The sequence below is a fragment of the Elephas maximus genome, chromosome 7 (assembly GCF_024166365.1).
Source record: "Elephas maximus indicus isolate mEleMax1 chromosome 7, mEleMax1 primary haplotype, whole genome shotgun sequence".
Classification (NCBI taxonomy): domain Eukaryota; kingdom Metazoa; phylum Chordata; class Mammalia; order Proboscidea; family Elephantidae; genus Elephas; species Elephas maximus.
Genome location: NC_064825.1, coordinates 111,646,231 through 111,673,422, shown reverse-complemented (window position 1 = coordinate 111,673,422; position 27,192 = coordinate 111,646,231). Strand labels below are relative to the sequence as shown.

The following is a 27,192-nucleotide window of genomic DNA, read 5'->3' as shown; positions in this document are numbered from 1 at the left end:
TGAATAAGGAAGACTGAAGAAGAGTTGACACCTTTGAATTGTGGTGTTGGTGAAGAATATTGAATATACCATGGACTGCCAAAAAAATGAACAAATCTGTCTTGGAAGAAGTACAACCAGAATGCTCCTTAGAGGCAAGGATGGTGAGACTGGGTCTTACATACTTTAGACATGTTGTCAGGAGGGATCAGTCCCTGGAGAAGGACATCATGCTTGGCAGAGTACAGGGTCAGGGGAAAAGAGGAAGACCCTCAACAAAGTGGATTGACACAGTGGCTGCAACAATGGGCTCAAGCATAACGATCGTAAGGATGGCTCAGGACCAGGCAGTGTTTGGTTCTGTTGTGCATATTATCGCTATGAGTCAGAACTGACTGGATGGTTCTAGCAACAACAACAATAATTAAATATTTAGAAACTCTTTCTAAATTTCCATCTTAAAGGCAATAATTCTATGTTGCTGACGAAAATCTTAATGTTCTTCTGAAACCCTCTTAAAACATTGATTCAAATGGATTGTAAGTAAGAATTTAACACTCATTAAGTGTATATTGTATATATAAGTAAAGGCTTCAGTCTTTGAATAGCTCAGTTATGAGAAAAATTGGAAAAGGTGTGCATCAGATTGGTATCCTTTCACCAAAACCAAAAACAAAAAAAAAAACCCGTTGCCATCAAGTTGATTCTGACTCATAGCGACCCCACAGGACAGAGTAGAACTGACTCAGAGTTTCCAAGGAGCACCTAGCAGATTCAAACTGCTGACCTTTTGGTTAGCAGCCATAGCGCTTAACCCAATGCCACCAGAGTTTCTGTCTTCTTTTTTTTTTTTTTTAATTTTGCTTTAAGTTTACAATTCAAGTCAGCTTCATATTAAAAAAAAAAAAAAATACACACGTCTTTATGTGACCCTAGTCGCTCTCCTGATAATTTGACAGCACACTCCTTCTCTCCACCCTGTATTTCCCATGTCTGTTCAACCAGATTCTGACCCTGTCTAGCTTCTCATCTTGCCTCCAGATAGGAGCTGCCCACATAGTCTCATGTGTCTACTTGAGCTGAGAAGCACACTCCTTACCGGTATCATTTTATGTCTTATAGTCAAGTCTAATCTTTGCCTGAAGAGTTGGCTTTGGGGATGGTTTTCGTTGTGGGCTACCATGGGGTCTGGGGGCCATGACCTCTGGGGTCCCTCCACTCTCCGACCATTGAGGTCTGAATCCCATTTTTCTCCTGTTCCATCAGGGATTCTCTGTTGTGTTCCCTATCAGGGCAGTCATTGGTGATAGTCCGACATCAGCTAGCTCTTCTGGTCTCAGGCTGATGTAGTCTCTGGCTTATGTGGCTGTTTCTGTCTCTTGGGTTCATATTTTCCTTGTGTCTGTGGTGTTCCTCATTCTCCTTTGCTGCAGGTAGGTTGAGACAAACTGATGCATCTTAGATGGCCGCTTGTTAGCTTTTAAGACCCAAGAATCCACTCACCAAGGTAGAAAGCAGAATGTTTTCTTAATAAACTTTATTATACCAATTGACCTAGATGTCTCCTGAAAACATGGTCCCTAGACCCCTACCCCTGCTACTCTGTCCCTCAAAATGTTTGGTTTTATACAGGAAACCTCTAAACTTTTGGTTTAGTCCAGTTGTGCTGGTTTCCCCTGTATTGTGTATTGTCCTTCCCTTCACCTAAGATAATTCTTGTCTACTATCTCATTAATGAATACCCTCTCTCTCACTCCCCACCCTCTTAACCATCAAGAATGTTTCATTCTGTGTTTAAGTCTTTTCTTGAGTTCTTATAATAGTGGTCACATATAATATTTGTCCTTCTGTGACTGACTATTTTCACCTCCTATAAGTTTTTTTATAAGGTCTTCTAGACTCCTCCATTTTATGAGATGTTCCACAGATTCATCACTGTTCTTTATCTTTGCGTGGTATTCCATATTGTGAATACACCTTATTTTTTTTTGTGTGTGTGCATTCATCCATTGATGGGCACCTAGGTTGTTTCCATCTTTTTGCTATTGTAAACAGTGCTGCAGTGAACATGGATGTGCATGAATCTATTCATTAAAAGGGCTCTTATTTCTCTAGGGTGTATTCCAAGGAGTAGGATTGCTGCATCCTTTGGTAGTACTATTTCTAGCTTTTTAGGAAGCTCAATATCGATTTCCAAAGTGGTTGTACCATTTTACATTCCCACCAGCAGTGTATAAGTGTTCCAGCTTCTCTATAACTTCAACATTTCTGTTTTGTGTCTTTTGGTTAAATGACAGCCTTATTGGGGTGAGATGATATCTCGTTATAGTTTTTATTTCCATTTCTCTAATGGTAGTGATCCTGAACATTTCCTTATGTATCTGTTAGCCACCTAAATGACTTCTTTGGTGAAGTGTCTCCTTATATTCTTTGCCCATTTTTTTAAATGTCGTTATTTTTCTTTTCATTGTTGAGGTTTTGCAGTATCTTGTAGACTTTGGAGAACAGATCCTTATTGGATTTGCCATAGCCAATTTTTTTTTCCCAGTCTGTAGGTTGTCTTTTTACTCTTTCAGGGAAGTATTTGGATGAGCATAAGTGTTTGATTTCTAGGAGCTCCTAGTTATTCTAGTTTCTATTGCTTGTGTATTGTTAGTAATGTTTTGTATACCGTTTATGCCATGCATTAGGGCTCCTAGCATTGTTCCTATTTTTTCTTCCATGACCATTATCATTTTAGATTTTATATTCAGGTCTTTGATACATTTTGAGTTAGCTTTTGTACATGGTGTGAAGTATGGGTCTTGTTTCATTTTTTTGCAGATAGATATCCAGTTATCCCAACACCATTTGTTAAAGAGACTGTCTTTTCCCCATTTAACATATTTTGGGCCTTTGTCAAATATCAGCTGCCCAGAGGTGGATGAATTTATGTCTGGATTCTCAATTCTGTTCCACTGGTCTGTGTTTCTGTTGTTTTGACTATCATGGTGGTATAATATATTCAAAACTCAGGTAGTGTGAGGACTACAACTTTGTTCTTTTTCAGTAATGCTTCACTTATTTGGAGCCTCTTCCCTTTCCATATGAAGTTGGTGGTTTGTTTCTCCATCTCATTAAAAGATGCCATTGGAATCTGGATCAGGATTGCACTGTATCTATAGATTGCTTTGGGTAGAATGGACATTTTCACAATGTTGAGTCTTCTTTTCCATGAGCAAGGTATGTTTTTCTGCTTATGTAGGTCTCTTTTGGTTTCTTGCAGTACTGTCTCGTACGTTTCTTTGTATGGGTCTTCTATGTCTCTGGTTAGATGTATTTCTAAGTATTTCATCTTTATGGGGGCTATTGTAAATGGTATTGATTTGGTGATTTCCTCTTCGACGTTCTCTTTGCTGGTGTAAAGGAATCCCACCATTTTTTGTATGCTTTTTTTTTTTTTTTTATCTTGTATCTTGATACTCTGCTGAACTTTTCTATTAGCTCCAGTACTTTTCCTGTGGGTTGTATAGGGTTTTCTGTGTATAAGATCATATCATCTGCAAATAGAGATACTTTTACTTCTTCCTTACCAATTTAACCCAGAATACTTATACGTCTTCCTTACCAATTTAGAGGCACTGTATTTCTTTTTCTAGCTTAATTGCTCCAGCTAGGACCTCTAGCACATTGCTAAATAAGAGTAGTGTTAAAGGGCATCTTGTCTGGTTCCCATTCTCAAGGGGAATGCTTTCAGAGTCTCTCCATTTAGGATGATTTTGGCTGTTGGCTTTGCATAAATGCCCTTTATTAAGTTGAGGAATTTTCCTTCTATTCCTATTTTGGTGAGAGTTTTTATTATGAATGGGTGTTGGGCTTTGTCATATGTCTTTTCTACATCACTTGATAAGGTCTTGTGATTCTTTTCTTTTATTCATGTGGTGAATTACATTGATTATTTTTCTAACGTTGAACCATCCCTGCATATCTGGTATGAATCCCACTTGGTAATGGTGAACTATTTTTTGGATATATTTTTGAATTCTTTTGGCTAGAATTTTGTTGAGGATTTTTGCCTCTCAGTTCATGAGGGATATTGGTCTGTAATTTTCTTGAGGTGTCTTTACCTGGTTTTGGTATCAGGGATATTCTGGCTTCGTAAAATGAGTTTGGGAGTTTTCTATCCTTTTCTATGCTCTGAAATGCCTTTAGTAGTAGTGGTGTTAACTCTTTTCTAGAGGCTTTGTAGAATTCTCCTGTGAAGCCATCAGGGCAAGGGCTTTTGTTGTTGTTGTTGTTGGGAGTTTTTTAATAACTTTTTCAATCTCTTCTTTTCTTACAGGTTTATTTAGTTGTATTACCTCTGTTTGTGTTAGTTTAGATAAGCAGTGAGTTTCTAGAAATTTGTCTGTTCCCTCTACGTTTTCAATTTTTTTAGAGTATAATTTTTCATATTATTCTCTTATGATTCTTTTAATTTCACTTGGGTCTGTTGTGATATCACTGATCTCATTTCTTTTTCGTGTTATTTGCTTCCTTTCTTGTTTTTCTTTTGTTAGTTTGGCCAACGGTTTACTATTTTGTTGATCATTTCAAAGAACCCTCTCTTGGTCTTTTTAACTCTTTCAATTGTTTTTCTGTTCTCTGTTTCATTTAACTCTGCTCTAATTTTTATTATTTGCTTTCGTCTGATACTGCTCTCTTTCTATTTCATCAAATTATAGGGAAAATTGTTTGATTTTGGCCCTTTCTACTTTTTGGATGTGTGCATTTATTGCTATAAATTGACCTCTGAGCACTGCTTTTACTGTGTCCCAAAGGTTCTGATAGGAAGTGTTTTTATTCTCACTGGAGTCCATGAATTTCTTTATTCTGACCTTAGTTCCTTCTATAACCCAGTAGTTTTTTGAGCAAGGTGTTCTTCAATTTCCTTGTGTTTGATATTTTTTTCCCTTGCTTTTTCTGTTATTGATTTCTACTTTTATGGCTTTATGGTCAGAAAAGATGCTTTGTAATATTTTGATGTTTTGGATTCTTTAAGGCTTGCTTTATGACCTACTATGTGGTCTATTTTGGAGAATGTTCCATGTGTATTTGAAAAGAAAGTACACTTGGCTGCTGTTGAATGGAGTGTTCTGTACGTGTCTAAAAGGTCAAGATGACTGATTGTGGCAATAAGGTCTTCTGTGCCTTTATTGAGCTTCTTTCTAGATGTTCTGTCCTTCACTGAAAGTGGTATGTTTAAGTTACCTACTATTATTGTGAAGTTGTCTATCTTTCTTTTCAATGTTGTTAGAGTTTGTTTTATGTATTTTGGAGCCCTGTTATTGGGCCCATTAATATTTATTATAGTTATATCCTCCCAATATATTGACCCATTGATCATTATATAGTGTTCTTTCTTTATCCTTTTTGGTGGATTTAACTTTAAAGTCTATTTTGTCAGAAATTACTACTGCCACTTCTTTTTGGATCATTGTTTTCTTGACATATTCTTTTCCATCCTTTGAGTCTTAGTTTGTTTGTGTCTTTAAGTCTAAGCTGTGTCTTTTGTAGGCAGCATATAGACAAATCTTGTTTTTTATCCATTCTGACACTGTCTCTTTATTGGTGTATTTAGTCCATTCACATCCAGCATAATAATTGATAAGTATGAGTTTAACGCTGCCATTTGGCATCTTTTTTTTGTGTGTGTGCGCTGTTGACAGTCTCTTTTTTCCACTTAATATTCTGTGCTGAGAGGTTTTTCTTTATATATTGTTGTCTTTTCCTCTTTTTCATTGTTATTTCTTTCTTATTTGCTGAGTCTTTACATTTTTCTTGGGTTTTTTTTTTTTTTTTGATGTGTAGGACTGTTAGCTTCCTTTGTGGTTACCTTAATATTTACCCCTATTTTTCTAAGTTTAAACCAAACTTTTATCTCTTTGTATTGACTTGTCTTCCTCTCCATGTGAAAGATCCATGAGTACATTTTTTAGTCCCTCTTTTTTTTATTTAATATTGTCATCTTTTACCTAATGACATCTCTGTTTCCCTGTTTTGAGCATTTTAGCTTTGACTTATTTTTGCGATTTCCTTATCTGGTTGCTCTGTCCTGTGTTCTAGTCTTGGGTTGTTTTCTGATGTTATTAATTTTCTAACTGGAGGACTTCCTTTAACATTTCTGTGATTTTGATTTCTTTTTTTGCAAATTCCCTAAACTTCTGTTTATCTGGAAATGTCCTTATTTCACCTTTATATTTGAGAGACAGTTTTGCTGGATATATAATTCTTGGCTGGCAATTTTTTTCCTTCAAGGTTTTATATAAGTCGTGCCATTGTTTTCTTGCCTTCATGGTTTCTGATGAGTAGTCCAAGCTTAGTCTTATTGCCTCTCCTTTTTAGGTGACTTTTCATTTATCCCTAGGTGCTCTTAAAATTCTCTTCATCTTTGCTTTTGGCATGTTTGATCATAATATGTCTTGGTGACTTTCTTTTGGGATCTACCTTGCATAGGGTTCAATGATCATCTTGGATAGATGTCGTCTCATCTTTAATGATATCTTGGAAGTTTTCTGTCAACAAATCTTCAATAATTCTCACTGTATTTCCTGTTATTCCCCACATTCTGGTACTCCAATCACTCATAGGTTATTTCTTTTGATAGAGTCCCACATAATTCTTAGTGTTTCTTCATTTTTTAAACTCTTTTATCTGATTTTTCCTCAAATATGTTGGTGTCAAGTGCTTTATCTTCAGTCTCACTAATTCTGATTTCCATTGCCTCAGTTCTGCTCCTGTGACTTTCTACTGAGTTGTCTAATTCTGAAATTTCTTTAACCTGGATTTCTGTATGGTGTCTCTCTATGGATTCTTGTAGCCTATTAAATTTGTCATTAGGTTTTTCTCTAATCTTCTTAAGTTCCTCTAATGCTATTTCTTTGCATTCTTTGACTTGTTCTGCATATTGCCTGACCTTCCTGATCTCTTGAACAGTTCTGTAATTAATCTTGTGTATTCTACCTCCGCTAGTTCCAGGAAGTTCTCTTCATCCAGAAGATTTCTTGATTATTTGTTTTGGGAGTTTGCTGAAGCCATCATGATCAACGATACTGACTGTTGTCTCCTAGCAGTCAGTAAATTATTGTATTTATTTATTTTGTTTGTTTACTTTGTCCTAGTTTCTTGTTTTCTTTTTTTTTTTGATATGCCCAAATAGGTTCCTCAAGTGAGCTAGTTTGATTATTGATGCCGTTGAAGCTCTAATATCCTGTCAACAGGTGGTTAGAACTGTTAGTGGTACTATGGTAGTCGGTCACCAAGTACGTGGTGCAGGTTCTCACCCACAGTCTTAGACAAGCAGGGGTGATTGGTGTAGTTACAGCTATCTGGCTGCAGTAGGGCTCACATGCTGAGAAAGTCACAGGACTGACATCCACCCCTGAGTGTCTGTGAGGAAAGTGTGTCCCTGTTCCCTAGAGTACCTAGGTGGGTGGGTTTTGCAGCCAAATTATGGGCACCCAATGCTGTTGGCTGTAAGGACTGGGAGGCACCACTTATCCTTGGACCCCTGTCAAGGCTGGCTAGGTGGCATGAGTGAAGCCACCAGTTCTCAGGCCTCTGATGTGAGTAGGTGAGGACAATGCTTTATAGGCAGAGTGGCATCATACCTCACAAACCTGCTTCTCCACCATATAGATGAAACAGTTGAAGTTAGACTTCAGGTATATACCTTGTTGTACTATGCTAATGAGGGCCTAGGCTATTGAAATGGGCCTACACAGATCTATGCAGGAGAGAAAAGTATTCAAATGTTGTGGACCGCTTATGCCTGTGCCTAGGCAAAGGAGCTGTTTCTGCCCTGAGTTCCAGCTTAGGGAAACCAGCAGATTATTTTTTCCCCATTTATTAATTTGTTCCTTCTCCAAGGCTGGGAAAATGGCTCAGGATGTATGACAGGTCTTACTTCCAGCCCAAGGAAAGCTACTACCTCTGAAGCTGGCTCAGGAGGGAGGAGGGGTCTGCTAAATGGGTGTTTTTTGGTCAGTGTGGTAGATTAGAAGCAAGTACTTACCTTAAGCCAAGAGTGCCGCTCTTCTCTGATTCCAGAGGTGTAAGTGAACTCTCCACTGCTCAGTTTCTCCCAATGTGGAAAACATTCTGAATGGCACTGATTGCATCAGTGCACTCAAGCTAGTGGATTTGGCCTGTGGGGCACCAGTTCCAGCCAGGTCAGGTCAGGCAACTCCTCACTACTTTTGAAACATCCTCCTTCCCCTGCTGCTCAGTCTGGTTTCTCAAATTTGCCTTTGATGTTCAGGTTGTCATACATAATTGATTCACTTATTTTTGGGGGTCTTTGTTGTAACAGGGACCTCTGGAAGCATCTGACAACTCTGCCATCTTGGCCTCGCCTCTTTTTTCTTTTGTTTTATCTTCCATTCATCAACCATCTATTCTAACAAAGTTAATTTCAAACAATAAATAACTTTGTTCCATTCATGATCCTGCAGGCTGTTTATTTTATTGGTCTATCTACTTATACACACCTAGGTTACTCTTGATAGTAATGTATATGTGGATTGTCTATGCCTGTCTTTGTTTCCCTTTGTTTTTCATCTCAGATTTCCTGATAGTTCAACTAATATTATTCCAAGCTAATGTTATTTTTCCTAGTATTCTTCAGAAAGGTAGCATAGATTCAGAAGGATTTTCTGAATTGCTCTGTGTCTAATTATGACATTTTGGAGCCTCCAGAGAAACAGTGCCTAAGTTTTGCTAATGCAAAGACAGAAGGTAATGCTAGGGCCAGAAAATGACCAGAGGCACCAGGACTATTAAGATGGACAGCAGGTTAGTGCCATGTGGTAAAGATCTGCTTGGAAATACTTTATGGAATATGATCTCTGAGCTTCAAAGACATATTAAAACTTTTTCTTTTATAGCCATTTTATTTTTTTGTTGTTGTTGAGAATGTACACAGCAGAACATATAACAATTCAACAATTTCTAAACGTACAATTCAATGACAGTGATTACATTCTTTAAGTTGTGCAACCATTCTCACCCTACTTTTCCTAACTGTTCCTCCATTAACATAAACTCACTGCCTCTTAATTCTCCTATCTAATCTTTCCTGTTGCTATTGTCAAGTTGCTCACATTTAGATAGTTCAAAGTGCTAATAATCCTTCTGTTGTCATAACTTCTCATGTTCTGCACTTCCCAATGACATTTCCTTCAGACTTATGCATGAAACAGATGAACACTAGGAATATGTACATGTGTTCTGTTTTGCAGGAATTTCTAAATACTTTCTGTTAATTTTTTAGCATAGCTATTTTTTTCTTGTTAAATCTACATTCAAATATCCCTTCTGTTATATTACTATCCAAAGTGGAAAATAATTCAGCTTAGAATATCAGTACATCAAAAAAGACTCTGATTCTGAAACATGGAACTCTTTAAAGACAAATTAATTATAAAATGGATTGGATGATCTTAATACACTGAGTTCAACTGACCCGAAGGCTTTAAAGAGGAATCTGGATATCTAATTCAAAATATATTATAAGCAGAATTAGAGACCACAGAGAATCGGTTGCACTTTGTTTATAGATTCTCATAATTATGTATGGCTGTAGATTGTATAAATAATTTTCTCATCAACTAATGAGTACAGATTCACAATTATGGTATATAGTTCATGGTCAGTAATACCAGAATTGAATTCTCAGGAAAAGATTGAGTCATGCTGAGGTCAGTTTGGATCACAACTATCTGAATTATTCTGATACTGTATCTAGCTCAGACACAAAGGATGATGCTAGACATTCATCTTATTTATAAAATAAAGGAAAATTATTAACCCACCCCATTATATATAATTGGATGTTATCCTCACAATAATCACACACTATTATATTTGATGTTTTTACAGATTTAGTAACATTCCTGAATAAATAATCATACTGTCATTTCATTATTTGCTTTCTGAGGTAATTTTGATACTCCACAACTTTCTCATGGCATTTTTCATTTCTGCATTCCTTGGGCTGTAGATGAGTGGGTTGAGAAAGGGTGTCTCAATAGTTTAAAATACTGCCACCATCTTGTCCATACGAAAAATGGAAGGTGGACATGTATATATGAATACACAAGGACCAAAGAATAAGACAACCACAATGATATGAGAGGTACAAGTGGAAAGGGCTTTTTTCCTCCCTTCTACACTGTGGTTTCACAAAGAATGCAAGACTACAGAATATGAGATCATCAAAAGCAAGAAACTTCTCCAGCAAATGACCCCGTTATTAGACACCACCATTAAGTTAATTACATAAGTGTCCATAGCTAAAACAAAAGGTTTAACAAGGGCTGCAAATCACAGCAATAATGATCAATTAAGTCGAGGTTAGAGAAATCTGAGCTATAGAATGTATAAAAGACTACAGCCAAGCAAGAATAACCAAGATGATGCAAAGCTGCTTTCTCGTGGCGGTTGGGCAATGAGAGGGCTTACAAATGGCCACATAACAACCAACAGATATGAGGACAAGGACAAAGACCTCCATGGATCCAAATAAATGCATTGCAAAGATTTGCATCATACACTCATTATAGGATATGATTTTCTTTGCAGAGAAACCATCCACAGTTATTGTAGGGGCTATGGAAGTTGAAAAGCAGGTATCAGCAATGGGAAAATAAAATAGGAAGAAGTACATGGGACTCCAAGAGTCTGGTTGAACTCGATGGCCACAGTAATGAGCAAATTCCCCACCACAGTGCCAGTGTAGAAGATTAAGAAAATGATGAACACCATTTTCTGTTTCAGAGTATCCTGTGTCAACCCTAATAGTATGAACTCGGTTACACTCTTGCATTGTTGCATTGTTTCAGTAGATGTGAGGAAAACCAAGGTTAGAAATAGTTAATCTGCAAGGAGAAAAGCAATAATTTTATAAAATTTCATTTGGAGCTCAAATACTTATGCCTGATCATGGAATTTCCACCTACAAATGGGTAATCACTTATCTTTTTGTATATTGATTTTTCATAAATATAAAAAAATACGATTCATAGCAGTTTGTTTATTTCTCTGATTGCATATGAAGATGTAATAGAAAAATAATTAAAAATGCGAAAAGTCAACTTCAAACATCCATTCATAATTGGAACATGGAATTTATGCAGTATGAATTTAGGAAAATTAGAAATGAAATGCAACACATAAAAATCAATATCCTAGCTGAAATGGACTGGTATTGGTCATTTTGAATGTGACAATCATGTGTTCTACTATGCTGGGAATGACAGCTTGAAGAGGAATGATATCACATTCATTGTCAAAAAGAACATTTTGAGATCTATCCTGAAGTACAACGCTGTCAGTGATAGGAAAATTTCCATATGCCTACAAGGAAGACCAGTTAATATAATTATTATTCAAATTTACACACCAAACACTAAGGGCAAAGATGAAGAAATTGAATGTATTTACCTGTTTCTGCAGTCTGAAATTGGTAGAACATGCAATTAGGATGCATTGATAATTACTGGTGATGGGAATGCAATAGTTGGAAACAAAGAAGAAGGATTGGTAGTTGGAAAATATGGCCTTGGAAAGAAAGCCAGAGATTGCATGTCTGAATTTTGCAAGACCAGTGACTTCTTCACTGCGAATACCTTTTTTCACTAACATAAATGGTGACTATACACATGGACCTTGCCAGATGGAATATACAGGAAAAAAATCAACTATATCTGTGGAAAGAGACAATGGAAAAGCTCAATACCATCAGTCAAAACAAGGCCAGGGACTGACTGCAGAACAGACCATCGATTGCTCACAGGCAAGTTCAAGCTGAAACTGAAGAGAATTAGAACAAGCCCATAAAAGCCGAAGTACAACCTTGACTATATCCCACCTGAATTTAGAGACCATTTCAAGAATAGATTTGATGCAGTGAAACCTAATGATGAAAAACCAGGCAAGTTGTGGAATGACATCAAGGGCATCATACATGAAGAAATCAAGAGGTCATCCAGAAGACAGGAAAGAAAAAAAGACCTAAATGGATGTCAGAAGAGACTTTGAAATTTGCCCTTGAATGTCACGTAGCTAAAGCAAAAGGAAGAAATGATGAAGTAAAGGAGCTGAACAGAAGGTTGCAAAACGCAGCTCGAGAAGACAAAGTATGATGACATGTGCAAAGAGCTGGAGATAGAAAACCAAAAGAGAAGAACATGCTCAGCATTTCTCAAGCTGAAAGAACTTAAGAAAAAAATCAAGCCTTAAGTAGCAATAGTGAAGAATTCTATGGGGAAAATATTAAATGACAAAGGAAGCATCAAAAGAAGATGGGAGGAATACACAGAGTCATTATACCAAAAAGAATTGGTCAACATCCAACCATTTCAAGAGGTGGCATATGATCAGGAACCGATGGTACTGAAGGAAGAAGTCCAAGCTGCATTGAAGGTATTGGCGAAAAACAAGGCTCCAGAAATTGATGACAATCAATTGAGATGTTCCAAAAAATGGATGCAGTGCTGAAGTGCTCACTCATCTATGCCAAGAAATTTGGAGGACAGCTACCTGGAAGAGACCCATGTTTATGCCTATTCCCAAGAAAGGTGATCCAACCAAAAGCAGAAATTATCAAAAAGTATCATTAATATCACATGCAAGTAAAATTTTGCTGAAGACCATTGAAAAATGGCTGTAGGGATATATCAACAGGCAATGGCCAGAAATTCAGGCCAGATTCAGAAGAGAACACAGAACCAGGAATATTGTTCCTGATGTCAGAGGGATCCTGGCTGAAAGCAGAGAATACCAAAAAGATGTTTACCTGTGTTTTATTGACTATGCAAAGGCATTTGACTCTGTGGATCATTACAAATTATGGATAACACTGTGAAGAATGGGAATTCTAGAACACTTAATGTTGCTCATAAGGAACCTGTACATAAATTCACCCTCATGCAAGATTTTAACTGAGAAACTCTTCTCTTTTGCCTTTCCTGGAGGAGTATTTAACATGAATGATGCAAAATATAGCAGTCTGGGAAAGATCATTCCCTTAAGTACTTCCTTCCTTCCAAGTAAGAAACTTGAGTCAGTTGTGATAAAGAGCTTGTCTTCAATTTTTCTTCCTAGGTTCTGGGGAAAAAATGTGACCTACTCTGGAAATTAAAGGTACAAATTAGGGTCGTAAGTGATATTTTTGACTAGAATAAAAAACAATGGTCATCTAGCACTCAGATTTTGGTTTTTAAGAACAATTCTAAAATAAAAAGAACAAAGACTTCTTGAAAAATGGCTGCTGCTTATAGGGTTGGGGCAAGGAATGTACAAGAGGAACTGGAGCATCTTGTAGTGCCAAAAAGTAAGGAAGTGCTCAGGCACACACGTGTGCACATGTGTACACACACACGCACACAAACACACAGAGGAACAGTGGTGAAGATATGCCAAAGGAACACAGGAGTCAACTGAAAGAGCTCTCTTTGGACAAAACTAGAAAGATGTGAGCAACAGTACTGGATGATACATCAAAATATGAAATAATTATCCATTAGTACACGTAGATATATATATATATGTATACTTGTGTGTGTGTATATATATATATATATCAAACTGAATAAATAATTTAACAGGGAGAAGAAACTCATTTCCTATGCATAAGAATTCCAAATGATCTATGCAGGTATGCCATCCTTGAGGAAATAGAGTTTAACTCTCGACCTTGTAAGTGTGGACTGCAATGTGACTTCCTTCCAAAGATCACAATATGAGATGATGGAGAAGAGAAAATTTATAGTAGAGAAATTTGACAAATGTTGCATCAGTGATAAGCCATGTTGATAGTATATAGTGTTGATATGATGAAAATGATATTTTACCTCTGTGGTTTTCCTCCAAGGAATTCATAACCCCAGTCTTATCAAGAGAAAAGCATTAGACAAACCTCAATTGAGGGATGTTATAAAAAAAAAATGCCTCAAAAGTCCTCCTCAAATCCATCAAAGTCACCAAAGCTAGGAAAACCTGAGAAACTATCACTGGCTAGTGGAGCCTATGGAAACATGATGACTAAATGTAATACGGTATTCTGGATGTGATTCTGGAAGAGAAATCAAACATTAGATAATAACTAAGATAATCTGATTAAAGTATGGATTTTAGTTAACAATACCAACATATCATCTGTTCATTGGAGCCCTGGTGGTGCAGCAATGGTTAAGAGCTTGGCTGCTAACCAAAAGGTGGGCAGTTCAATCCACCAGCCACTCCTTGGAAACTCTATGGGGCAGTTCTACTGCATCCTATTGGGTCACTACGAGTTGGAATCAAATGGAGGGCAGTGGGTTTGGTTTTGTTGGTTTATCAACATCAGTTCGTTAGTTTTAAGAAATTTATCACACTAGTTCTTATTGATTGAATTATGTCCCCATGAAATACGTGTTGTAAATCCTAACCTCTAAACCTGTGGTTAAAATCCCATTTAGGAATGGGTTGTCTTTGTTATGTTAATGAGGTAGGATTAGCGTAGGCTATATCTTGAGTCAACTGCTTTTGAAAGATATAAAAGAGATCAAACAAGGAAGCAGAGCAGAGATGAGGTAAAATAGATGCTAAGACACACGGAGATCTCCAAGAAACCAGGAAGCGGAAGCTAAAGAGACAAGACACTTTCTCCAGTGTCTGTAGAGACAGTGAGCCTTCCCCTGGAGCCAGAGCTATGAACTCAGACTTTTAACCTCTTAAACTGTGAGGGGAAAAAAAAAAAAAAAAGAATTTGTGTTCATTAAAGCCATCCACTTGTGATATTCTGAGTATAGCAACACTAGATAACTAAGACACTAGTATAAGGAGATAATATTAGGGAAGACTGTTCTATTTTTGTAACTTTTCTGTAAATCTAAAATTATTTTAAAATAAATGTTAATTTAAAAATGGTGGTAGGTTAGAAGATACTAATAGACGCTTCTCCAAAGAAGATATACAGAGGGCAAATAAGCATTGAAGAGGTGGGGCTGCCATGTTTGTGGGTTAAAGTGGGAACAAGGCCCAGGGTTGAGGGATGCCCACCAAAAATCTGGAGCACATGGCCAATGGTGTCCAGACACCAAAGATCAAGGTCATTGTCAGATGTACCTGGAAAACAGAAGGCTATTTTCAAGACTTGAGAACTAATGAAATGTGCCCTACTAGGTTTTGGACTTGCTTGGTACCCATGAATCCTTTCCCTCAAGTTTCTCCTTTCTGGAATGAGAATGTCTACATGAGGCCTTTCCCACCATAGCATTTTGGGAGCAGATAACTTATATCCCAGGTTTCACAGGTCCACAGTTGGGGAAGAAATGCCAAAGATCATCATCCACAGACACCAGAAACTAGGAGATGCTCACGAAAAGGAATTCCTCATTGAACTTACAGCCTTTGGAGCTGCGAGAAAAAAAAAAATTCAGTTTTTTAAGACCACCCACTTTTGGTATTTCTTTTACAGCAGCACTAGGTTACTGGACACTGAGAAGAGTAGAAATGGCTGATTAAAAAAAGAAAAAGTTTTCATTAAAAAAATAAAAGAGGGACCTTGCATGGCCCCATAAAGATAGTATGCTCTGAACAAAGGAGAATGTTTAACTAAACTCTGTTCAATTTAGATTCTAATGGCACTCCCTCCCCTACCTTCCTATGGAGGAAACAAAGGACAAAGCAAAGCAAAACAAAAACAAAGTAAAATAATGAAAAAAATGCTTTTGCATTTGTGATATTTCTAATTTGATTAGTGTCCTAATACAAAATGACACCCAATAACTGAAAACAGTGTGTTCATGGCTTCTAAGGTTTAAATAAGTTTAATTAAATATTTAGAAACTATTTTAAAATCTTCATCTTAAAAGCAATAATTCTGCTTTGACTAGGAAAATATTAATGCTTCTCTGAAAATCTTAATTGTCTTCTGAGTGGTTAAGCGCTACAGCTGCTAACCAAGATGTCGGCAGTTCAAATCCACCAGGCACTCCTTGAAAACTCTATGGGGCAATTCTACTGTGTCCTATTGGGTCACTATGCATCAGAATCCACTCGCTGGCAAAGTTTTTTTTTTTTTTTTTTTTTGGTTTATATATGTATATATATATGTACTGATGGCACAGTGGTTAACAGCTACAGTGAGCTAAGAATGTTAATCAAAGTGGACAGTTCAAATCCACCAGTCTCTCCTGGTAAACCCTAGGGGGCAGTTCTACTCTGTCCTGTAGAGTTGCTATGCATCGAAATCGACTCGATGGCAATGAGCTTTTATATATATATAACCTTTGGGTTAGCAGCTGTAGCACTTAACCACTACACCACCAAGGTTTCCAAGACATGTATAGCAATTGTTAAATGGGAACCTTACTTGCTGTGTAACATTTCACCAAACACACACACACACACACACAAAAAAAAACAATTAAAAAAGAGGCATTTTGTAGCATATTTGCCCAATGCAATACATCATTTGATTTCTTGATTATTGCTTCCATGGGCGTTGATTTTGGATCCAAGTAAAGTGAAATACTTAATGTTTCAATAATTTCTCCATTTATAATGATGTTGCATATTGATCCATTTATAAGGATTTTTGTTTTCTTTATGTTGAGGTGTAATCCATACTGAAGGCTGTAGTTTTTTATTTTCACCAGGAAGAACTCCAAGTCCCTTCCACTTACATGAAGCAAGTTTGGGTCATCTGCATATCAAAGGTTCTTAATGACTCTTCCTCCAACCCAAATACAGAGATCTTCTTCATATATTCCAATTTCTCAGATTACTTGCTCAGCGTACAAATTAAATAATTATGATGGAAGGATACCAATCTGATGTACACCTTTTCTGATTTTTCTCATACACTAAGCCACTCAAAGACTGAAGTATATATATATGAACTTGATTATATCGCACTTGAATTTAGAGAGCTTCTCAAGAAAATATTTGATGTATTGAACACTAATGACCAGATATGTTGTGCGATAACATCAAGGACATAATACATGAAGAAATCAAAATGTAGCTAAACAGACAAGAAAAAAAGAAAAGACAAAACTGGGTGTCAGAAGAGACTCTGAAACTTGCTCTTTAAAGTAGAGCATCTAGAGCTAACAAAAGAAATGATGAAGTAAAAGAGCTGAACAGAAGATTTCAAAGGCTGGCTCCAGAAGACAAAGTAAAGTTTTCTAATGAAATGTGCAAAGACCTGGAGCTATAAAATCAAAACAGAAAAACATGTTCAGTATTTCTGAGGCTGAAAGAACTGAATAAAAAAAATCAAGCCTCGAGTTGCAATATTGAGAGATTCTTTGGCAAAATATTGAAAGACACAGGCAGCATCAAAAGAAGGTGGAGGAGAAAAAAAAATCGGTCAACATTCAACCCTTTCAGGAGGTAGTACATGATCAAGAACCAATGGTATTGAAGAAAGAAGCCCAAGCTGCACTGAAGGCATTGGTGAAAAACAAGGCTTCAGGAATTAACAGAATACCAATTGAGATATTTCAGCAAATGGATTCAGCACTTGAGGTGCTCACTCTTGTATGCCAAGAAAATTAGAAGAAAGTTTCCTGGCCAACTGACTGGAAGAGGTGCTTACTTGTACCCATTTCAAAAACGTTGGTCCAACAGAATGTGGAAACTATAGAACCATATCATTAACATCACACACAAGTAAAATATTTTGGAGATAATTAAAAAATCTGTTGTAACAGTATATGGACAGGGAACTGTCAGAAATTCAAGCAGGATTCAAAAGAGGACGTGGAATGAGGGACGTCATTACTGATGTCAGATGGATCTTGGCTGAAAGCAGAGAATACCAGAAAGTTGTTTACCTGTGTTTTATCAATTACAAATAGGCATTTGACTGTACGGACCATAACAAATTACAGATAACTATAAAGGATGAGAATTCCAGAACATGTAATTGTGCTCATGAGGAATCTGTACATAGTCCAAGAGGCAATCAATTGAACAGAGCAAGGGCATACTCCATGGTTTAAAACAGGAAAGGTGACTGCCAGGGTTGTATCCTTTCATCATACTTATTCAAACTCTATGCTGAGCAAAAAATCTGAGAAGCAAGACTGTACGAAGAAGGCAGCAACAGGATTACAGAAGAGACTCATTAACAACCTGACATATGACGATGACACAACCTTGCTTGCTGAAAGCAGAGAATTGAAGCACTTACTGATAAAGATCAAAGACTACCTACGGCCTTCAGTATCTATTACATCTTAACATTATTAAAAAAAAAAAAAAAGTTGCCGTCCAGTCCATTTTGACTCATAGCAACCTTATAGGACAGAGTAGAACTGCCCCATAGGGTTTCCAAGGAGCATCTGGTGGATTTGAACTGCCAATCTTTTGGTTAGCAGCAGTAGTTCTTAACCACTATGCCACCAGGTTTTCCAACTTAGTAAAGAAAACAAAAATCCTCACAACTGTACCAATAAGCAACGTTCTGCTAAAGGGAGAAAATATTGAAGTTGTCAAGGATTTTATATTACCTGGATCCTCAATAAACTCCCATGAGAAAAAAAAGAGCAGCAGTCAATAAATGAAAGTATATATTGCTTGAGGAAAATCTGGGGCAGATGTCCTTTTTAAAGTGTTAAAAAGCAAAGACATCAGTTTAAAGACTAAGGTGCACCTGCCCCAAGCCATGGTATTTCCAAGTGCCTCAGGTACATGTGAAATCAGGACAGTGAATAAGGAAGCCTGAAGAAGAATTGCTGCTTTGGAATTAAAGTATTCTTGAAAAATGTTAAATATATCAAGAACTGCCAGAAGAATAAACAAGTATGTCCTGGAAGAGCAGCCAGAGTCCTCCTTGGAACTGAGGATGGCAAGACTTCGTCTCACATACTTTGGCCATGTTATCTGGAGGGACCAGACCCTGGAGAAGGACATCATGCTTGATAAGGTAGAGAGTCAGAGAAAAAAGGAAGACCCTCAATGAGATGAATTGACACAGTGGCTGAAACAATGGGATCAAACATAATAACTATTGTGAGGATGGCACAGAACCAGGCAGTCTTTTATGCTGTTGTACATAGAGTTGCCATGAGTTGGAGCTGTCCCAATGACACCTAAGAACAACCACAGTGTATTCTAGTATTTTCTTCAAGACCTGGAGGCCATCTATGATATGGTCACTATGTTCTTAGAAGTTTCAAAGCAATATTTAATTCAAATATGTTGTCCTTTATTTTCAACCAAATGCATCATTTTTCCCTGAACTTATTGACTGTACTAAAATATTGTTTAGATACCTACTTACCTGAAAGTACACAAATTGTTTGATTTTATTTTGTGTTCTGATAACTTTATTATAAAATTAGCCACAATCTCTACTTCATTTACTCCAAGGAACATTGGACTTGTAGATTTTTTCTCCAAACCTCTTCATTCAAAAACCTAGAAATATATGATATAATGACAAAGGAACTTGACTTTAGGCTTCCACATTTTTTTCAAACACATAACTTAGTAATAGAAAGACTTATTTTTGTTCCCTCACCAAATGAGGCCAACTACTGATGAGATAGGGAGATGGAGATGTTGGTGATTTTTTTTTTTTTCCCCTGAAGGTAATTGTAGGTTTGGCTTCAGGTTCTTTCCTGATGTGCAAGCATGTACCCTGACTTCAGTTTTTACTAAACATCAGGAAGAAGCTTGGAAGGTCCTGGTTGGTCCTGCTCAGTGACTTGACTCCAAGTTCTGAATATCTACGTTGGCCAGTTTTACTACTCTTTCTGGTACATATGCTCTTGGTGATTGGATTCTCAAACTTTTCAGCATTGTATTTCTCAAACATTCCTTGTTGTTGTTGTTAGGTGTTGTCAGTTGGTTCTAATTCAGTCACCCCATGTACAACAGAACAAAACACTGTCCAGTCCTGAGCCACCCTCAATTTTTGCTATGTTTGAGCATATCGTTGCAGCCACTGTGTCAGTTCATCTCACTGAGGGTCTTCCCCATTTTCACTGAACTTTTATTTTCCAATCATGATGTTCTTTTCCAGGGACTGCTCCCTCCTGGTAACACATCCAAAATAAGCAAGGAAGAGAGCGTAACTATCATTTTTTCTGAGGGACATTCTAAAGTATAGCCAGAAACATTCTTTAATCACTTTAAAAGTTTTGCTTTCACTAGTCTTTTTTACCTCTCCATTACCAATATTATGAACTCTCATAAATTTATGAGATAATGAATGTAAACTCTAAAAATTGAGTTCCTGACATTTTAAATTATGAGAAAATTTGGAAAATATGGATTTGTATATGCTGGGGAGAGACAGAGAACTCTGGATTTCAGTGTGTACTCTTTGAGTCCTGACTTCCTTTGACTTTCAATAGTTTTTAATTAACAATGTATCCTTGTCATCTTGCCAAGTATATGGAGCAAAGAATGTCACATCTTTTTTCTTTTCTATTTTTTTTGTCTCCCATTCATCAACCATGTATTCCAACAAAGTTAGCCTCAGACAGCAAATAACCTGGTCCTAGTCATGGTCCTGCAATAGTTTATTTATTTGATTGGTCTATCTACTTTTGTACACCTAGATTACTCTTGATAGTGATCCATATGTGAACTGTAAAGACCTGTGTTTGGTTCTCTTTGTTCTTCATCTCAGATTTTCTGATGGTTGATCTAATATTATTCCAGGCTAACATTATTATTCATTATTTTTTGTACTATTCTTCAGAAAGCTAGCACAGAGTTGAAAGGATTTTCTGAGTTGATCTCTGTCTACTTGTAACTCTTTGGGGTCTCCAGAGAAACAGTGCCTAAACCAGGCTAATGCAAAGATGGAAAGTAAAGACCAAAGAATGCCCAGAAGCACCAGGACCGTTACTATGGACAGCAAGTTAGTACCACGTGGTAGCCCAGAAGCACCAGGACGGTTACTATGGACAGCAAGTTAGTACCACGTGGTAAAGATCTGTTTGGAAATACATTAGGAAATATGATTCTTCTGAGGTTCAAAGTGATATTAAATCTTTTTTAATAATTTATTTTATTTTTTGTTGTAGAGAATGTGCATAGCAGAATATACACAAATTCAACAATTTCTACATGTACAATTTAATGACACTGACTACATTCTCTAAGTTGTGCAACCATCCTTTTCCTAATTGTTCCTTCCCCCGTTAGCATTAACTCACTGCCCCCAAATTTCCTGTCTAAACTTTTGAGTTGCTGTTGTCAAGTTGATCCCATATAGACAGTTGAGAATCCCGATAATCCTTCCATTTGTCACATCAGTTTATATTCTGCACTTCCCAATCACATTTTCTTCAGAGTTATGAATAAAACAGATGATCACTAGGATTAAGTGCTTGTGTTCTATTTTGTAGGAATTTCTAAATACTTTTCATTTACTTTTTTTTCTCACCTATTTTTTATGGTAAATCTGCATTCAAAACTGCCTTCTATTATCTTAATATCCAAAGGAAACAATGAGAAATAATTTAATTTAAAATATCCATGCTTCAAAACAGGCTCTGATTAAAGAAACATGAAACTCTTTAAAGTGAAACTAATGATAAAATAGGATGAATAATCTTGATACACTGAGTTCATTTGACTGGAGGCATTAAAGAAGAAGCTGGATACCTAATTCAAAATGTATTACAGATGGAATTAAAGATCATAGAGAACCTGCTGCACTTTGTTCATGGATTCTTACAAGTTTGAATGGCATGATTGAGTAAACATCTTCCTTATTGATAAAAGAGTACAGATTCAGAATTATGATGTATAGTTCATGTACAGCAATGACAGAACCGAGCTCTCAGGAAAAAATTGGGTCAGGCTGATGTCGGTTTGGTCCATAATTATCTGAATTATTCTGAAACCGTATCTAGCTCAGACGTAAAAGATGATGCTATATATTCATCTTGTTTATAAACAAACAAACAAACAAAATCACCTTATATATGATTGTATGTTATTCCCACAACAATCACATACTATCATTTTTAATGCCTGTATAAATGCAGTCCCATTACTAAGCATAGGATCACACCCACTTTTCATCATTTGCTTTCTGAGGTAATTTTGATACTCCATAACTTTCTCATGGCATTTTTCACTTCTGCATTCCTTAGTGTGTAGATGAGTGGGTTGAGAAAGGGTGTCCCAATGGTATAAAATACTGCCACCATCTTGTCCATGGGGAAAGTTGTAGGTGAACGTGTATACATGAATATACATGGGCCAAGGAATAAGACGACTACTATGATGTGGGAGGTGCAAGTGGAAAGGGCTTTTTTCCTCCCTTCTTCACTGTGGTTCCTAAGTGAATACAAGATGACCATGTATGAGATCATCAGAAGCAAGAATCCGCTTGAGCAAATGGCCCCACTATTAGATACCAACAGTAGGTTGATCACATAAGTGTCCATGCAGGCAAGGTTTAACAATGGCTGCAAATCACAGCAATAATGATCAATCAGATTGGGTCCACAGAAGGGCAGTTTTGAGACCAGGGCATTCTGAGTTGTAGAATGTATGAAAGACCCTATCCAGGCAAGAATAATCAAGATGAAGCAGACCTCTGGTCTCATGATGGTTGGGTAACACAAGGGCTTACAGATGGCCACATAGCGATCAACAGCCATGAGGACTAGGACAAAGATCTCCATGGATCCAAATAAATGCAACGCAAGGACTTGTGTCATACACTCATTATAGGATATAACTTTCTTTGCAGAGAGAGAATCCACAATTAGTCTAGGGGCTATGGAAGTTGAAAGGCAGGTATCAGCAATGGACAAATAAAATAGGAAGAAGTACATGGGACTCCCAAGAGCCCGACTGAACTTGATGGTCACGATAATGAGTAAATTCCACACCACAGTTCCAGTGTAGAAGATTAAGAAGATTATAAATACCATTTTCTGCCTCAGAGGATCCTGTGTCAATCCTAACAGTATGAACTCAGTTACACTCTGGTTTGGCTTCATTGTTTCCGTAGATGTGGGGAAAGTAGAGGTTAGAAATAGTTAATCTGCAAGGAGAAGATTAATAATTTTTTGAAACGAATACTGCATTTGGAGCTTAAATACCTATGCCTGATTATGGAACTTACCACTTACAAATGGGTAATCACTTATCTTTCTGTATATTGATTTTTCGTATACAGAAATAAAATATAATTCATAATACTTCATTGACCTATTTCTCTGATTGCATATCAGGGTGTAATAGGAAAATAATGAAAAAGTAGATGAATATGCAGCCATAATAAATGTTAATGTTGGGAATTTGGTATGAGTGAAGAATTTCTTAAGTTGAATGTCTTTCTTCAGATTTCTGCAAGGAATTGTCAATATTAGAGGTGGTAGGCTACAAACAGAGAACTGTGTGCATAATTGACCTCAAAGTACTTCTATATTTCTTGAATTTGGTCACCTTGTTACAAAAATATCTTCTAATAAATGTTCTAAACATAAGAGGAATGATTTTGTAAACATTTGAGAGTACTTTTGTTAATAAAACCTTTACATACCTGCACACACACACACACAAAGCCATACATAAAAAAAAAATACATAGGCACATAGAAATAGAAACAGAAAGAGATGAGACAGGGGAGAAAAAAATAAACATGAAATTTTAGCTTCCCAAACAATTATTGGATAATAATGAGAATGAAAAATAATTAGGTCAATGAACAACCTTCCATTCAGTCTAGTCCAGCATGAGTATTTATTTTAATCTGTTGCCTAGACTAAGTTTAATTATATTTCATTTTACTTTACATCTCAAGCCTATATAGTTATTTCCAGTTCTAAATTGAGCCTATTTCATTAACCTTCATATTTTTTATCATAATGTGTTGTCCAAGGTTACATTCTTTCCCTTATTATTCTTATCCTATTTACATGGCTTCTTAAGAAAAAGAGAATACTGAAACTATAGTCAAGGAAAAAGAGAGAAAGAACATTTCACGTAAGTCAGAATTCAAATTTAAACTTTACTGCTAAGTGCCAGAGATTCAGAATGAGCTCAGGAAGCTTCGAGTCATAGTTAAAGATTTTCGGTATAATTTTTTTTACCTAAGTTCTTGAGTGCCTCTACCCTGGCTTCAAGCAAGAGGAGGAGGAATAAAAAATGAATTAACATTTATTTATATTTAAAGATATTCTAGACACTAGACAAATTATTTTATGAGCCTTATCACATTCATTTCCTAAACAGTAACGTCATAAAAATTAAAAGGTAAATAAATATATTTACAAAAAAAAAGATAGACAAAAGCATATTTTCATCAAATATTAATAATTTTCACAAATTAATCTTGAAACAAAGAAAATTCAAATAAATAATTGGTAGTATAAATTAAAATAAATTTAAAAAATAAAAGGGACTTTGTCCTTAAAAAAAAAAATGAGACAAATGAAAAGATTCTCATAAACAGTTAAATATATTGCCATAAGGTGACCTTTCCAATAAATGTTTGTTAACATGTAGTTCTTGCAAAGAGTGGAAAACCATCAATCTCACATATTTTTGGTAGGAGTGAAATTGGGTGCAATCTCTCAAGGGGTGATTCTCAACATGGAGGCTATTACAACTGCACAAACATATCAGCCAGTAATTCTATTACTTTGCAAGTACACTTACATACACAAAGAAAATCATTGCATCCCTTTCCGTGGTGGCAAAAGATGAGAAACAACTTAAATGTCCACAAGAACTTAATAAACCAGGGTTGCTACTTTTGAGTAATCACTGATAAAAGAAAAAAAAATGTAGCAGCTATATATGTAATGGTCTTTAGAATGTATTGTAAATGAAAAATCAGAGAACATAAATGTATACTTGGAATGTAATATTTCCATTAAAATCAGGATAATTTATATCACACATGCATGTGCTTATATAAATAAATTGTGTTTGGAAAAGAAGCAAGGGGAATCATAATATTTATAGTCTCTGAGGTGTGAAACTGCATTCTAGGCATTAAAGATGAAGAAAGCCTACTTTTAGAGATGTGTCCTTTGGTGAAAACAAAAATATGTTGTAATCATTTATTTCATTAAAAAATACTTTCTAAATCTTACCTGAGGAGATGATCTGATTAACTTTCTATGCCCTCAAACTGCATTCGACTTACACAGGAGGCACCACATCATTCTAGGGCAACACTAGACTACAGGACTTTGAATAAACAATGAATCAGCTATAGAGGCAGTTCTGAAACTCAGTGCTCTTTAACCACATTATACCTCACCACACTGCCATGTAACTCCAGGCTCACTTTCATTATTGGAAGTTCTCCAGATGTACCATTTGTCAAACTGTTAATCACATAAATAAAAAATTATTTGAAATTTCTATCAATTTATTATTATATCTAGATTTATCTATCTTCCATCTATCCATCCATCGATCTACCTATTCATCTATCCTTCTATGTACCTTTATCATGTATTTCTCTCCTTATCTATCATCTATCTTCTATCTATCCATCAATCCATTCATCCACCTATCCTATCTCTATCATCTATCTATCTATCTATCTATCTATCTATCTATCTATCTATCTATCTATCTATCTATCTATCTATCTATCTATCTATCTATCTATCTATCATCTATCTATCTATCATCTATCCGCAATCAAGCTTACACACATAAGTCACATAATTTCTATACATTAGAAAGACACAAAATATGAATACACATTAGAACTAAGCAACGTAAGGAGAGGAATTTTTGTCTTCTCACTGTTGAATTTCAACATAGAAAAGAAGTGGATGTTTTGTATACATATACATATATATATAATGAGTGAAAGAATTGAGGATTTTCTATAAATAGAATTTCAAAATGTCCCACACTAGTCAACACTAGGGTTCCATTGATGAAAAGTGAACCCTCTAGCCTGCTTTAACCACAGCAAAATAAACATCTCCATGAAGTATTCCTGGAACACTCAAAAGATATCATTTCTATTTGCTTATTTCCCTCATCCCCACCTATCGAAAGCATTTACTTTGTAGTGCTCAACTACCATACACATATTTTATTTCCGCCTTCTCACTTTATATTGTAAATCCCTCATATAAAAGTCCCTAAACTTTCTATCCTTCCATAAGTGACTTCTACGTATTAGATAATTTGTGTCTGCACCAAACAGATTAATTTCCTCCAAATCATGAAGACAGCTATGTTATTCTCCAATAAAAGTCTTTAGCAGCTTTTATGCAGGGGTTAGAATGCTCAGTTGCTCTATTTTCTTCCCAGGGTAATTTGGAAGTCATATATATATATACATACATATATATACGTGTATGCTTCTAAATTCTCTTCAGTCTCACAAAGATGCTTAGGTTCTTACCTTTCTATTTGGAGGCAATCTAAGTTGGCCACATTTTCTTCCCGCAAGCTCAGAAACCCATCTCACATAAGATTTTGACTGGGAATTGCTTCTCTTTTGCCTTCCCTGGAGGAGTATTTAACATGAATGATGCAAAATATAGCAGCCTGGGGAAAATCATTCCCTAAGGTGTCCATTTTTTTCCAGTTAAGAAACTTGAGCCAGATACGATAAAGCACTTTAATTTGTCTTGTAAGATTATGGGGGAAAATGTGGACTATTTTTTAAATTACAAGTTGGGGTCATACATTATATTTTTGACTAGAGTGAAAAATTATGGCCACCTAGCACCCAGATCTTGGTTTCCAACAACTTTCAATTAAAAAAAAAAAAAGAATTCTTGGAAAATGCCTGCTGATTATAGGGTTGGGGCAAGGAATTTGCAAGAGGAACTGGAGCATCTTGTAGTGCCAGAAAGTAAGAATGTGCTCAAGCACACATGCACACACGTGCACACACAGACACACAGACACACACACACACACAAGAACAGTGGTGAAGATATGCCAAAGGAACACAGGAGTCAACTGAAAGAGCTCCTGTTGGTCAAAACTTGAAAAATGTGAGAAAAAAAATAACACGGTGTTGGACTATACTTCAAAGTATAAAATTAATATCCATTAGTCTACACCGATACATAGTGCTGACATATATATTTCTGTAGAGTGTTTGCAAAAAAGAATAAGACCTTCAAGAGATGGACTGACACAGTGGCTGCAACAATAGTCTCGCGCATAATAACAATCACGAGAATGGCACAGAACTGGGAAGTGTTTTGTTCTGTTGTACACACGGCTGCTGTGAGT

The 27,192-nt window shown here is 36.3% G+C and overlaps 1 protein-coding gene across 1 annotated transcript; it reads right to left on the bottom strand.

Moving 5' to 3' along the window:
• Positions 1–22,034: 22,034 nt before the first annotated feature.
• On the bottom strand, positions 22,035–22,964 carry LOC126079622 (olfactory receptor 4C11-like). The gene has a single exon (XM_049890740.1). It carries the CDS (start codon positions 22,962–22,964, stop codon positions 22,035–22,037), a length of 930 nt encoding a protein of 309 aa, XP_049746697.1.
• Positions 22,965–27,192: the final 4,228 nt, after the last annotated feature.